Source organism: Chiloscyllium plagiosum, unplaced genomic scaffold, assembly GCF_037043375.1.
Source record: "Chiloscyllium plagiosum isolate Xiang-an unplaced genomic scaffold, Cpla_swu_hap1 HiC_scaffold_12, whole genome shotgun sequence".
Taxonomy (NCBI): domain Eukaryota; kingdom Metazoa; phylum Chordata; class Chondrichthyes; order Orectolobiformes; family Hemiscylliidae; genus Chiloscyllium; species Chiloscyllium plagiosum.
Window position 1 is genome coordinate 102,666,507 of NW_028270150.1, and position 15,609 is coordinate 102,682,115.

Consider the following 15,609-nt stretch of genomic DNA (forward strand, 5'->3'; position numbering starts at 1 on the left):
TATAGAGGGCTGTGTGGGGATCACTTCTATCTTTATAGGGGGCTGTGTGGGGTTCACTTCTGTCTTTATAGAGGACTGTGTGTTGATCACTTCTCTCTTTATAGGGGGCTTTGTGGGGTTCACTTCTATACTTATAGGGGGCTTTGTGGGGATCACATCTATCTTTATAGGGGGCTGTGTGGGGTTCACTTCTGTCTTTATAGAGGGCTGTGTGGGGATCACTTCTATCTTTATAGGGGGCTGTGTGGGGTTCACTTCTGTCTTTATAGAGGGCTGTGTGGGGATCAATTCTGTCTTTATAGAGGGCTTTGTGGGGTTCACTTCTATCTTTATAGAGGGCTGTGTGGGGTTCACTTCTGTCTTTATAGAGGGCTTTGTGGAGTTCACTTCTATCTTTATAGAGGGCTGTGTGGGGATCACTTCTATCTTTATAGAGTGCTGTGTGGGGATCACTTCTGTCTTTATAGGGGGCTGTGTGGGGTTCACTTCAGTCTTTATAGAGGGCTGTGTGGGGATCACTTCTATCTTTATAGAGGGCTGTGTGGGGTTCACTTCTATCTTTATAGAGGGCTGTGTGGGGATCACTTCTAACTTTATAGGGGGCTGTGTGGGGTTCACTTCTGTCTTGATAGAGGACTGTGTGTTGATCACTTCTCTCTTTATAGGGGGCTTTGTGGGGTTCACTTCTATACTTATAGGGGGCTTTGTGGGGATCACTTCTATCTTTATAGGGGGCTGTGTGGGGTTCACTTCTGTCTTTATAGAGGGCTGTGTGGGGATCACTTCTATCTTTATAGGGGGCTGTGTGGGGTTCACTTCTGTCTTTATAGAGGGCTGTGTGGGAATCACTTCTATCTTTATAGGGGGCTTTGTGGGGTTCACTTCTATCTTTATAGGGGGCTGTGTGGGGTTCACTTCTGTCTTTATAGAGCGATGTGTGGGGATCACTTCTATCTTTATAGAGGGCTGTGTGGGGATCACTTCTATCTTTGTAGTGGGATGTGTGGGGTTCACTTCTGTCTTTATAGAGGGCTGTGTGGGGTTCACTTCTATCTTTATAGAGGGCTGTGTGGGGATCACTTCTATCTTTATAGAGGGCAGTGTGGGGTTCACTTCTATCTTTATTGGAGGCTGTGTGGGGATCACTTCTATTTTTATAGAGGGCTATGTGGGGATCACTTCTATCTTTATAAGGGGCTTTGAGGGGTTCACTTCTGTCTTTATAGGGGGCTGTGTGGGTCTCACTTCTATCTTTATAGAGGGCTGTGTGGGGTTCACTTCTATCTTTATAGAGGGCTTTGTGGGGTTCACTTCTCTCTTTATAGGGGGCAGTGTGGGAATCACTTCTATCTTTATAGAGGGCTGTGTGGGGATCACTTCCATCTTTATAGGGGGCTTTGTGGGGATCACTTCTATCTTTCGAGGGGGCTGTGTGGGGATCACTTCTATCTTTATAGGGGGCTGTGTGGGGTTCACTTCTGTCTTTATTGAGGGCTGTGTGGGGTTCACTTCTATCTTTATAGAGGGCTTTGTGGGGATCACTTCTATCTTTATAGAGGGCAGTGTGGGGTTCACTTCAGTCTTTATAGAGGGCAGTGTGGGGTTCACTTCAGTCTTTATAGAGGGCAGTGTGGGGTTCACTTCTGTCTTTATAGAGGGCTGTGTGGGGTTCAGTTCTATCTTTATAGAGGGCTTTGTGGGGTTCTCTTCTATCTTTATAGAGGGCTTTGTGGGGTTCACTTCTATCTTTATAGAGGGCTGTATGGGGTTCACTTCTGTCTTTATAGAGGGCTCTGTGGGGTCCACCTCTATCTTTATAGAGGGCTTTGTGGGGAAAACTTCTATCTTTATAGGGGGCTGTGTGGGGTTCACTTCTATCTTTATAGAGGGCTGTGTGGGGATGACTTCTGTCTTTATAGAGGGCTGTGTGGGGTTCACTTCTGTCTTTATAGAGTGCTGTGTGGGGATCACTTCTGTCTTTATTGAGGGCTTTGTGGGGATCACTTCTGTCTTTATAGAGGGCTTTGTGGGGTTCACTTCTATCTTTATAGAGGGCTGTGTGGGGTTCACTTCTGTCTTTATAGAGGGCTTTGTGGAGTTCACTTCTATCTTTATAGAGGGCTGTGTGGGGATCACTTCTATCTTTATAGAGTGCTGTGTGGGGATCACTTCTGTCTTTATAGGGGGCTGTGTGGGGTTCACTTCAGTCTTTATAGAGGGCTGTGTGGGGATCACTTCTATCTTTATAGAGGGCTTTGTGAGGATCACTTCTGTCTTTATAGGGGGCTGTGTGGGGATCACTTCTATCTTTATAGAGGGCAGTGTGCGGATCACTTCTATCTTTATAGAGGGCTGTGTGGGGTTCACTTCTATCTCTATAGGGGGCTTTGTGGGAATCACTTCTATCTTAATAGAGGGCAGTGTGGGGATCACTTCTATCTTTATAGAGGGCTGTGTGGGGATCACTTCTGTCTTTATAGGGGGCTGTGTGGGGTTCACTTCTATCTTTATAGGGGCTTTTTGAGGATCACTTCTATCTTTATAGAGGGCTGTGTGGGGATCACTTCTATCTTTATGGAGGGCTGTGTGGGGATCACTTCTATCTTTATAGAGGGCTTTGTGGGGATCACTTCTATCTTTATAGAGGGCTGTGTGGGGATCACTTCTATCTTTATAGAGGGCTGTGTGGGGTTCACTTCTATCTTTATAGAGGGCTTTTTGGGGATCACTTCTGTCTTTATAGAGGGCTGTGTGGGGTTCACTTCTAACTTTATAGGGGGCTTTGTGGGGATCACTTCTATCTTTATAGAGGGCTGTGTGGAGATCACTTCTATCTTTATAGAGGGCTTTGTGGGGATCACTTCTATCTTTTTCGGGGGCTTTGTGGGGATCACGTCTATCTTGAAAGTGGGCTGTGTGGGGATCACTTCTATCTTTATAGAGGGTTGTGTGGGGATCACTTCAGTCTTTATAGAGGGCTGTGTGGGGTTCACTTCAGTCTTTATAGAGGGCTGTGTGATGTTCACTTCAGTCTTCATAGAGGGCTGTGTGGGGAACACTTCTATCTTTATAGGGGGCTTTGTGGGGATCGCTTCTATCTTTATAGAGGGCTGTGTGGGGATCACTTCTATCTTTATAGGGGGCTGTGTGGGGATCACTTCGATCTTTTTAGAGGGCAGTGTGGGGTTCACTTCATTCTTTATCGAGGGCTGTGTGGGGATCACTTCTATCTTTATAGAGGGCTGTGTGGGGATCACTTCTATCTTTATAGAGGGCAGTGTGGGGTTCACTTCTATCTTTATAGAGGGCTGTGTGGGGATCACTTCTATCTTTATAGGGGGCTGTGTGGGGTTCACTTCAGCCTTTATAGAGGCCTGTGTGGGGATCACTTCTATCTTTATAGGGGTCTGTGTGGGGTTCACTTCTGTCTTTATAGTGGGTTGTGTGGGAATCACTTCTATCTTTATAGGGGGCTTTGTGGGGTTCACTTCTATCTTTATAGGGGGCTGTGTGGGGATCACTTCTATCTTTATAGGGGGCTTTGTGGGGTTCACTTCTATCTTTATAGGGGGCTGTGTGGGGATCACTTCTATCTTTATAGGGGGCTTTGTGGGGTTCACTTCTGTCTTTATAGAGGGCTGTGTGGGGATCACTTCTATCTTTATAGGGGGCTTTGTGGGGTTCACTTCTATTTTTATAGAGGGCTTTGTGGGGTTCACTTCTATCTTTATAGAGGGCTGTGTGGGGTTCACTTCTGTCTTTATAGAGGGCTGTGTGGGGTTCACTTCTACCTTTATAGAGGGCTGTGTGGGGATCACTTCTATCTGTATAGAGGGCTTTGTGGGGATCACTTCTATCTTTATAGAGGGCAGTGTGGGGTTCACTTCTATCTTTATAGGGGGCTGTGTGGGGTTCACTTCTATCTTTATAGAGGGCTGTGTGGTGATCACTTCTATCTGTATAGGGGGCTTTGTGGGGATCACTTCTGTCTTTATAGAGGGCTGTGTGGGGTTCACTTCTATCTTTATCGGGAGCTGTGTGGGGTTCACTTCTATCTTTATAGAGGGCTTTGTGGGGTTCACTTCTATCTTTATAGGGGGCTGTGTGGGAATCACTTCTATCTTTATAGAGGGCTGTGTGGGGATCACTTCCATCTTTATAGGGGGCTGTGTGGGGATCACTTCTATCTTTATAGGGGGCTGTGTGGGGTTCACTTCTGTCTTTATAGAGGGCTGTGTGGGGTTCACTTCTATCTTTATAGAGGGCAGTGTGGGGTTCACTTCAGTCTTGAAAGAGGGCAGTGTGGGGTTCACTTCAGTCTTTATAGTGGGCAGTGTGGGGTTCACTTCAGTCTTTATAGAGGGCAGTGTGGGGTTCACTTCTGTCTTTATAGAGGGCTGTGTGGGGTTCACTTCTATCTTTATAGAGGGCTTTGTGGGGTTCTCTTCTATCTTTATAGAGGGCTTTGTGGGGTTCACTTCTATCTTTATAGAGGGCTGTATGGGGTTCACTTCTGTCTTTATAGAGGGCTCTGTGGGGTCCACCTCTATCTTTATAGAGGGCTTTGTGGGGAAAACTTCTATCTTTATAGGGGGCTGTGTGGGGTTCACTTCTATCTTTATAGAGGGCTGTGTGGGGATGACTTCTGTCTTTATAGAGGGCTGTGTGGGGTTCACTTCTGTCTTTATAGAGTGCTGTGTGCGGATCACTTCTGTCTTTATTGAGGGCTTTGTGGGGATCACTTCTGTCTTTATAGAGGGCTTTGTGGGGTTCACTTCTATCTTTATAGAGGGCTGTGTGGGGTTCACTTCTGTCTTTATAGAGGGCTTTGTGGAGTTCACTTCTATCTTTATAGAGGGCTGTGTGGGGATCACTTCTATCTTTATAGAGTGCTGTGTGGGGATCACTTCTGTCTTTATAGGGGGCTGTGTGGGGTTCACTTCAGTCTTTATAGAGGGCTGTGTGGGGATCACTTCTATCTTTATAGAGGGCTTTGTGAGGATCACTTCTGTCTTTATAGGGGGCTGTGTGGGGATCACTTCTATCTTTATAGAGGGCAGTGTGCGGATCACTTCTATCTTTATAGAGGGCTGTGTGGGGTTCACTTCTATCTCTATAGGGGGCTTTGTGGGAATCACTTCTATCTTAATAGAGGGCAGTGTGGGGATCACTTCTATCTTTATAGAGGGCTGTGTGGGGATCACTTCTGTCTTTATAGGGGGCTGTGTGGGGTTCACTTCTATCTTTATAGGGGCTTTTTGAGGATCACTTCTATCTTTATAGAGGGCTGTGTGGGGATCACTTCTATCTTTATAGAGGGCTGTGTGGGGATCACTTCTATCTTTATAGAGGGCTTTGTGGGGATCACTTCTATCTTTATAGAGGGCTGTGTGGGGATCACTTCTATCTTTATAGAGGGCTGTGTGGGGTTCACTTCTATCTTTATAGAGGGCTTTTTGGGGATCACTTCTGTCTTTTTCGAGGGCTGTGTGGGGTTCACTTCTAACTTTATAGGGGGCTTTGTGGGGATCACTTCTATCTTTATAGAGGGCTGTGTGGAGATCACTTCTATCTTTATAGAGGGCTTTGTGGGGATCACTTCTATCTTTTTCGGGGGCTTTGTGGGGATCACGTCTATCTTGAAAGTGGGCTGTGTGGGGATCACTTCTATCTTTATAGAGGGTTGTGTGGGGATCACTTCAGTCTTTATAGAGGGCTGTGTGGGGTTCACTTCAGTCTTTATAGAGGGCTGTGTGATGTTCACTTCAGTCTTCATAGAGGGCTGTGTGGGGAACACTTCTATCTTTATAGGGGGCTTTGTGGGGATCGCTTCTATCTTTATAGAGGGCTGTGTGGGGATCACTTCTATCTTTATAGGGGGCTGTGTGGGGATCACTTCGATCTTTTTAGAGGGCAGTGTGGGGTTCACTTCATTCTTTATCGAGGGCTGTGTGGGGATCACTTCTATCTTTATAGAGGGCTGTGTGGGGATCACTTCTATCTTTATAGAGGGCAGTGTGGGGTTCACTTCAGTCTTTATAGAGGGCTGTGTGGGGATCACTTCTATCTTTATAGGGGGCTGTGTGGGGTTCACTTCAGCCTTTATAGAGGCCTGTGTGGGGATCACTTCTATCTTTATAGGGGTCTGTGTGGGGTTCACTTCTGTCTTTATAGTGGGTTGTGTGGGAATCACTTCTATCTTTATAGGGGGCTTTGTGGGGTTCACTTCTATCTTTATAGGGGGCTGTGTGGGGATCACTTCTATCTTTATAGGGGGCTTTGTGGGGTTCACTTCTGTCTTTATAGAGGGCTGTGTGGGGATCACTTCTATCTTTATAGGGGGCTTTGTGGGGTTCACTTCTATCTTTATAGAGAGCTTTGTGGGGTTCACTTCTATCTTTATAGAGGGCTGTGTGGGGTTCACTTCTGTCTTTATAGAGGGCTGTGTGGGGTTCACTTCTACCTTTATAGAAGGCTGTGTGGGGATCACTTCTATCTGTATAGAGGGCTTTGTGGGGATCACTTCTATCTTTATAGAGGGCAGTGTGGGGTTCACTTCTATCTTTATAGGGGGCTGTGTGGGGTTCACTTCTATCTTTATAGAGGGCTGTGTGGTGATCACTTCTATCTGTATAGGGGGCTTTGTGGGGATCACTTCTGTCTTTATAGAGGGCTGTGTGGGGTTCACTTCTATCTTTATCGGGAGCTGTGTGGGGTTCACTTCTATCTTTATAGAGGGCTTTGTGGGGTTCACTTCTATCTTTATAGGGGGCTGTGTGGGAATCACTTCTATCTTTATAGAGGGCTGTGTGGGGATCACTTCCATCTTTATAGGGGGCTGTGTGGGGATCACTTCTATCTTTATAGGGGGCTGTGTGGGGTTCACTTCTGTCTTTATAGAGGGCTGTGTGGGATTCACTTCTATCTTTATAGAGGGCAGTGTGGGGTTCACTTCAGTCTTGAAAGAGGGCAGTGTGGGGTTCACTTCAGTTTTTATAGAGGGCAGTGTGGGGTGCACTTCTGTCTTTATACAGGGCTGTGTGGGGTTCACTTCAGTCTTTATAGAGGGCAGTACGGGGTTCACTTCTGTCTTTCTCGAGGGCTCTGTGGGGTCCACTTCTATCTTTATAGAGGGCTTTGTGGGGATCACTTCTATCTTTATAGGGGGCTGTATGGGGTTCACTTCTATCTTTATAGAGGGCTGTGTGGGGTTCACTTCTATCTTTATGGAGGGCTGTGTGGGGATGACTTCTGTCTTTATAGAGGTCTGTGTGGGGTTCACTTCTGTCTTTATAGAGGGCTGTGTGGGGATCACTTCTGTCTTTATAGAGGGCTTTGTGGGGTTCACTTCTATCTTTATAGAGGGCTGTGTGGGGTTCACTTCTGTCTTTATAGAGGGCTTTGTGGAGTTCACTTCTATCTTTATAGAGGGCTGTGTGGGGATCTCTTCTAACTTTATAGAGGGCTGTGTGGGGATCACTTCTGTCTTTATATGGGGCAGTGTGGGGTTCACTTCAGTATTTATAGAGGGCTGTGTGGGGTTCACTTCAGTCTTTATAGAGGGCTGTGTGGGGTTCACTTCAGTCTTCATAGAGGGCTGTGTGGGGATCACTTCTATCTTTATAGGGGGCTTTGTGGGGATCACTTCTATCTTTATAGAGGGCTGTGTGGGGATCACTTCTATCTTTATAGGGGGCTGTGTGGGGATCACTTCGATCTTTATAGAGGGCAGTGTGGGGTTCACTTCAGTCTTTATCGAGGGCAGTGTGGGGCTCACCTCTATCTTTATAGAGGGCTGTGTGGGGTTCACTTCTGTCTTTATAGGGGTCTGTGTGGGGATCACTTCTAACTTTATAGAGGGCTTTGTGGGGATCACTTCTGTCTTTATAGGGGGCTGTGTGGGGTTCACTTCTGTCTTTATAGGGGGCTTTTTGGGGATCACTTCGATCTTTATAGAGGGCTGTGTGGGGACCACTTCTATCTTTATAGAGGGCTGTGTGGGGTTCACTTCTATCTTTATAGGGGGCTTTGTGGGATTCACTTCTATCTTTATAGAGGGCTGTGTGAGGGTCACTTCTATCTTTATAGAGGGCTGTGTGTGGTTCACTTCTGACTTTATAGAGGGCTGTGTGGGATTCACTTCTATCTTTATAGAGGGCTGTGTTGTGATCACTTCTGTCTTTATAGGGGGCTGTGTGGGGTTCACTTCTATCTTTATAGAGGGCAGTGTGGGGTTCACTTCTATCTTTATAGAGGGCTGTGTGGGGTTCACTTCTGACTTTATAGAGGGCTGTGTGGGATGCACTTCTATCTTTATAGAGGGCTGTGTGGGGATCACTTCTCTCTTTATAGGGGGCTGTGTGGGGTTCACTTCTGTCTTTATCGAGGGCAGTGTGGGGTTCACTTCTATCTTTATAGAGGGCTGTGTCGGGTTCACTTCTATGTTTGGAGAGGGCTGTGTGGGGTTCACTTCAGTCTTTATAGAGGGCTGTGTGGGGTTCACTTCTGACTTTATAGAGGGCTGTGTGGGATTCACTTCTATCTTTATAGAGTGCTGTGTGGGGTTTACGTCTATCTTTATAGGGGGCTGTGTGGGGTTCACTTCTGTCTTTATAGAGGGCTGTGTTAAGTTCAGTTCTATTTTTATAGAGGGCAGTGTGGGGTTCACTTCTATCTTTAGAGAGGGCTGTGTGGGGTTCACGTCTGACTTTATAGAGTGCTGTTTGGGGTTCAGTTCTGTCTTTATAGAGGGCTGTGTGGGGTTCACTTCTATCTTTATAGGGGGCTGTGTGGGGTTCTCTTCTGTCTTTATAGAGGGCAGTGTGGGGTTCACTTCTATCTTTAGAGAGGGCTGTGTGGTGTTCACTTCTATCTTTATAGAGGGCTATGTGGGGTTCACTTCTGTCTTTATAGAAGGCAGTGTGGGATTCACTTCTATCTTTATAGAGGTCATTGTGGGGTTCACTTCTATCTTTAGAGAGGGCTGTGTGGGGTTCACTTCTGTCTTTATAGAGGGCAGTGTGGGGTTCACTTCTATCTTTATAGAGGGCTGTGTGGGGTTCACTTCTATCTTTATAGACGGCTGTGTGGGGTTCACTTCTGACTTTGTAGAGGGCCGTGTGGGGTTCACTTCTGTCTTTATAGAGGGCAGTGTGGGATTAACTTCTGTCTTTATAGAGGGCTGTGTGGGGTTCACTTCTGTCTTTATAGAGGGCTGTGTGGGGATCACTTCAGTCTTTATAGAGGGCAGTGTGGGGTTCACTTCTGTCTTTATAGAGGGCTGTTTGGGGATCACTTCAGTCTTTATAGAGGGCTGTGTGGGGTTCACTTCTATCGTTATAGAGGGCTGTGTGGGGTTCACTTCTATCTTTATAGGGGCTGTGTGGGGTTCACTTCTATCTTTATGGAGGGCTGTGTGGTATTCCCTTCTATCTTTATAGAGGGCTGTGTGGGGTTCACTCCTATCTTTATAGGGGGCTGTGTGGGGTTCACTTCTATCTTTATAGGGGGCTGTGTGGGGTTCACTTCTATCTTTATAGAGGGCTGTGTGGGGTTCACTCCTATCTTTATAGGGGGCTGTGTGGGGTTCACTTCTATCTTTATAGATGTTTGAGCATTAAGTCTAGGCTGAGACTCCCAGTGAGTCGTGCACTGCCCGAGGTGCTGTGTTCTTGACGAGATTTTGACTCAAGGTCTCTCCCTCTCAGCTAGACAGATAAAGATCTCGTAATGAAGAGCGGGGGCAGAATGGGGATGGGATCTTCCCCGTGGTATATGTCTGAATTCACATCATAACCAGCTTCACTACAGCCATTGTGTGCTCACTTCCCTCCTTGCTGTTTGCAGGAGCTTGTTGCATTCTCTTTCAAAGGAATGAGTTGGAAATGAAACATTTTGAACATCTAGTAGATGTGGGCCATGCAATCTTGCCCTTTACCTTTGTAAAACCTTCCTGCTTTCAGCTCTCTCCCTCTCTCTCTCCCTCTCTCTCTCTCTGTCTCTCTCTCTCTCTCTCTGATTTCTGGTTCATGTCCACACTGCCTGCCTCCATTTACCTTGCAGCTCTCTCGGGTTCACTTTCATCCTTCCTGCCTGTGAAATGTTTGCCAAGAAGACTGCAGATGGCTCTGATGGTGCCCTCTGGATCGAGTCACTATAAAAAGGTGCAGCCTCTTCCTGGGTGACTGCACCAGGAGGGCCAGTCATTGGGCCAGTCAAATCTGAGCCGAGATTGCAATGAGGGTCAGTGCCACTGGCCCCTACAAAAAAGGGATGGCAAGCAGTGAGGGTTCAGAGATCCTCATCCCATTTTAAGGATGAGGCTGTCTAGCTGATGAAGACCAGCCCCATTCCTGTCACCATAGCGATCACTAATGGGCAGCAGCCAAGTGCACTGCTGTTCTCAGACGTCCATGAAGGCAAACACCTGCCTGTACAGAGGCTTGTCTGCATCTTCACTGAGCAATCAGTTCTTTTCTCTGGTGTAGGCAAAAGAACCAGCCAGCTCTCCACTCAGCGACAGAGACTGCAGTCTCACCTCCTCTGTGAACCTTCAGAAGAGACACTGGCAAGGCATCCTCTATACCTTCCATCAACTCCGGGACTTAGTGGGCACCCTGGGGTGGTGAGGGGGCACAATCTGGAGAGCATATGGGTAGGTAGGATGAGGAAGGAATGCCCAGTTCTGTGGCACCCAGAGGATTGCCAGGGGCCAGGTACCCCCTGGAAGAATACATGCCCCTGTACTCAGAATCATAGAGACCTACAGTATAGAAACAGGCCCTTCGGCCAACCATGTCTATGCTGACCAAACTACACTGATCCCATTGACCTGTACTTGGTCCTGACCTGTTAATCTGATGAAATTCTGATGCATTCTGATGAAAAGGTATCCTCGCTGTTAACTACTAGTTGGAATTTTCCTTGACAAATTTTAATGTGAAAATGCAGCAACAGCTCTGAGGAGGTCAATAGTGGTGAGTATTTTTGCAAGGTTATTAATGGAACAAAGCAGCGCTTAGAGCTCACGGGATGCGGGCGCTGCTGGTAAGGTGGGCTTTTGTTGCACATCTATAATTAACCTCAGCGCCCAGCAGTTAAGGGTCACCTGTGGTTCTGGAATCAGACTGTAGACTGGAGTTAGTCATAGGTAACATGGTCAAGCTACAGGGACAGACAGGGGAACATCAGGCTGCAGGGTCACAGGTTCTCTGTACACTGTAAGGGAAGATGGGGCAGTCTGGATATGGCCTTACAATAAAATGAAATTTACTGCAAGAAGTGTCAATACATTTGGTCAGGTATAATTACTGGAACTTTAGGAAGCTTGTACATATACAGCTACTCCCTCGGGTCTTATTTGACTCCATGGACCAGGTCAACAGGATGTTCAGTGGCAACTGGTTATGCATTCGGAGCTGTCCTCCATCAGTATTGCTGTGGGTGATTAGCATTAATGACAATGGGCATCGGGGGCGGGGGAAGGGATTGAGGCTTGACCTCACTCCAGGTGACCCTCCGCCTCAAGGTGACAGCGTGGTGTTAAGAGGCAGCCAAAGGGAGCAGGACTGACTGATAGGGACCCGAGGCACTTCCTTCCAGAACATGCCAGAGGCATCCTGTCCCAATTCCTCACCCAGTGACCCCCCCCCTCCATGTGCTCTTATTTGTGCGGGAGATTCTAAGCAGGCTGGAAACATCCAGGCCCATAGCTTCCCAAGGTTCACCCACCAAAGTTTTCCAAATCACTTGGGCGTACCGACTCAACAAACTCCCCCCCCCACCCCAGCTGCAGAATTCAAACCTACAGCAAGATAGAGTGCGAAGGAGAGGGAAGAGACAAAAAGATTTGTCACATCAGTGGTTCGGGTGTTCAACTGGTGCTTTTGAGGATATTTATTCACTTGCACTGATTGACCTTCTGTTGTGGGCCTTATTATTATTAGGGACTGGAGAAAGTTCTCCAAAGTGAAAGCGATTCTCCCACTAGCAGGGTTGGGTGGTAGTTCAATCATCACATCTTAGTCCCTGTACTTTCAGCAGAGAAGTGAGTGATTCATGATCATATCATCTGTCAGGGAGCCACACTCCTGTAAGTTGGGGGATTGGAGTCAAGGTGCGACAGTTGAATCTTGGCAACACTAATGATTAGGAATATCGATGTTTTGGGCAAAAGCCCATCATCAGGAATGAGGCTGGGAGCCTTGGGGGTGAAGAGGTAAGTGGGAAGGAGGTGGGGGGTAATGGTAGCTGAAGGTGCAATAGGTGGATGGAGGTGGGGGGTAATGGTAATAGATCGGAGAGGAGGTTGGAGTGAATAGGTGGGAAGGTTCTGGGCCTCTTCCATCTCCACTCCCTCACTACCCACCGCCTGGAGGAAGAACACCTCATCTTCCGCTTCGGAACACTTCAACCACAGGGCATCAATGTGGACTTCACCAGTTTCCTCATTTCCCCTCCACCCACCCCCCCCCCACCTCACCCCAGTTCCAACCTTCCAGCTCAGCACCGTCCCCATGATCTGTCCTATCTGCCAATCTTCCTTCCCACCGATCCGGTCCACCCTCCTCTCTGACCTATCACCTTCACCCCGACCTCCATCCACCTATTGCACTCTCAGCTACCTTCTCCCCAGCCCCAAACCCTTCCCATTTATCTCTCAGCCCCTAAGGCACCCAGCCACATTCCTGATGAAGGGTTTTTGCTCGAAACATCGATTCTCCTGCCTGACCTGCTGTACTTTTCCAGCACTACTCTAATCCTGACTATAATCTCCAGCATCTGCAGTACCCACTTTCACCCAACACCAATGATTAGATAGGAGCCAGGCCTGGGTTGTCAGTTGGTGGTCCCCACACCCACACCTTATGGGAGTGATGGTGGAAACTGCCTTGTGAAAACTCTGTCGTGTGCCTGGGACTTGATTTCATTTGGGGCTGTGAGGTGGACAATGGGCAGCTCATTTGTCAATTTGCCATTACTGAGGTGTCAGATGGGGGGAGTCCTACCACATTTTGTAGCCTATAGTAATAGAAGCATTGTCAGTGACAATGCTCAGGCATTGAGAGAGTATAGGTGAAAGTGAGGACTGCAGATGCTGGAGATCAGAGTGGGGAATGTGGTCAGGCAGCATCCGAGGAGCCGGAGAATTGATGTTTCAGGCAAAAGCCCTTCATCGGGAGAGTTTGTTGTGGTCCAATTGCATTTTACAGTATTGCAGGGAAAATGAAGGTGTAAGTAGCAGTCTCAGGATTTGGGGAAACTCAGTAAAATACCTATATATTTATACACACACACACACGTAGACTCATACACACACACACACAGAGTCATTCACATTCATACCCAGACCTTGCACGTGCACGCGTGCACACACACTCACATAGACACACAAAGACCCATGTGCGTAAATGATAACGTGAAAATACATATATACAAAATATTCAGATATACAAATATGCCAACTCCCGTACACATAATGCAATTATATAGACGAATGCTTTTTCAGAGGGACACCTACATATATACAAACACATGCAGATATACAGGTTCGGAAATGAACAGCAACATCAATTTGCATATGCACAATCTCAAACTCATATGTACCCATACAGACTCAGATATACATATAAACATATAGAGACAAATACATACAGACACAAATTTAGATTCACACGGAAGACCTCATATAGAAACATAAACTCACATCTACATGTACATAAAGTCACATATACAGGCACACACACATTGATATATTCACACATACTGACTCACACATACACGTACAGATAGGCAAATATACAAAAGAGGAAAATACACTGAGTCAGACTCACATTTATACACATTGCAAGCACAAACTGACACTCATATACAAATATACACCCAAATCGCAATCCTGTCATTTAGGCAGCATTTGTAAGTAGAGGGGAGGTAGTATTTCTGAGTAATTGTCAGGAAATGATCATCAGACATGGAAAGGAAAATTATACCATTTGTACAATGGGCTCCACCACGTCTCCCTCAATGGTGACCTAACCCTCCAGGGATGATGGTCTTTGTACCCTCTCTCAGGCACCTTACTGCAGGGGACTATCTACTGCACAGCGACAGTGGAGAAAAGATTACTATAGTTCACAGTGAGGTGGGAAATTTCAGCCACAAAGAGTGACAAGAGTTACTGATTTGGAGATGCCGGTGTTGGACTGGGGCATACAAAGTTAAAAATCACACAACACCAGGTTATAGTCCAACAGGTTTAATTGGAAGCACACTAGCTTTCGGAGCGACGATGAAGGAGCGTCGCTCCGAAAGCTAGTGTGCTTCCAATTAAGCCTGTTGGACTATAACCTGGTGCTGTGTGAGAGTTACTGAGGCTCTATTCAGCAAAGAATGGGTTAAGTGGAGACATGATGTTCGTGATCAGAATAGGTCAGCTCAATGAATATCAACCATAGTAGCTCAGAACTAACAAGAGAATGAATCACAAAAGAGGAGCGTTAAGGGGCATCAAATAACTGTCTAGCATTCTCATGGAGCCAATTATCATAGTGGGCAGAATGATCTTCTGCATTATAACGTTCAACAATTCAAAATGACCACAACAATGATTGGATTTTACACTTTTCCGAAGAGACATTGCAAAACAGCTGAAACCAGCTAACGGGAAGCATAAATAAAATTAATGAGGAACCTAATTCTAGTCAGATAGATTAAAACTTAAGATGTCAAAGGTAGGTTCAAGTTATTCTTGGTAGATAAAAGTGTGGGGTCTACTGTCAATTGAATTGTAAATGTAAATATGGGTTTAAGTTGGAATTGCAGGAAGATTTAAGCAGCAATCCTAAAAGTGATCAAAATGTAAAATTTCCTCGCTCCCCAATGTTAGTTGGTTGATGAGGTGAGGGGCCCTTCCATCTCACTGAGCATTGACTGTCAGCTGGGGATGGTGGTGTGACTCACCGCCCTGTCCATATTTTCAAACGCTTCTCTGGCCTCCTCCAGGTTGCAGTATTCCTCAAAGCACTCTCGCTCCAGGTTGCCAGGCCTCAGCTCTTCCAGCAGGAAGTTGGCCCGTTTCTGTCTGCGCATCAGCAGGGCTCGCGCGGCTCGGCTGGGGAGGAAGACTGAGAGGGAGCTTTAAGTTACCACTGACAGCCAGCATCAGGATCAACAAATTAACAAATTGAAAAGTGGCCGCATTGTAAACAGGCTGTGCGCTCTCTGCAGAACAAACCTTGTTGATAGGCTTCAGTGGGAAACAGTGACAGAAGGACAAGTCCCAGAATCCAAGCCATTGTGAATCAAATGTCTGCGTAAATCCAGTGGCCTCAGTCTCTCTCCTAAAGTTGGACGATATGCAGCAAGGCTTAAAGTCCAATCTCTGATCATACTGGAACTTGTTTGTTTGTGTGGTCAGTCATCTGGTCCAGTTGATACGTGTGGAGCGCACAATCGCCTCTTTAGTTTGGGTAATTTTTGGAAAAAGAACAGTAAGCCAGGAACTATCAAGAAATGGGGAATTGTCACTTTGGGGGAAATTCCCCTCCCCAAGATCCACGAGTTCTTCAGAATTCCTATCATAAGTACCTCAGAGCAGGCTGAACTGTTCCC

General features: G+C 46.6%; 1 protein-coding gene across 2 annotated transcripts in view; it reads right to left on the minus strand.

The window, feature by feature from the left end:
* Nucleotides 1-15,383, minus strand: part of LOC122546233 (coagulation factor X-like) — a 135,765-nt gene extending 120,382 nt beyond the window's left edge. For both annotated transcript variants that reach the window (XM_087993128.1, XM_087993127.1), the window contains exons 1-2: nucleotides 15,233-15,383; nucleotides 14,959-15,122 (exon numbers count right to left, since the gene is read on the minus strand). In XM_087993128.1, coding sequence (XP_087849254.1) covers nucleotides 14,959-15,122; nucleotides 15,233-15,293 — 225 coding nt within the window. In that variant the 5' untranslated portion in view covers nucleotides 15,294-15,383. The remainder of the gene's footprint in view (nucleotides 1-14,958; nucleotides 15,123-15,232) is intronic.
* Nucleotides 15,384-15,609: the final 226 nt, after the last annotated feature.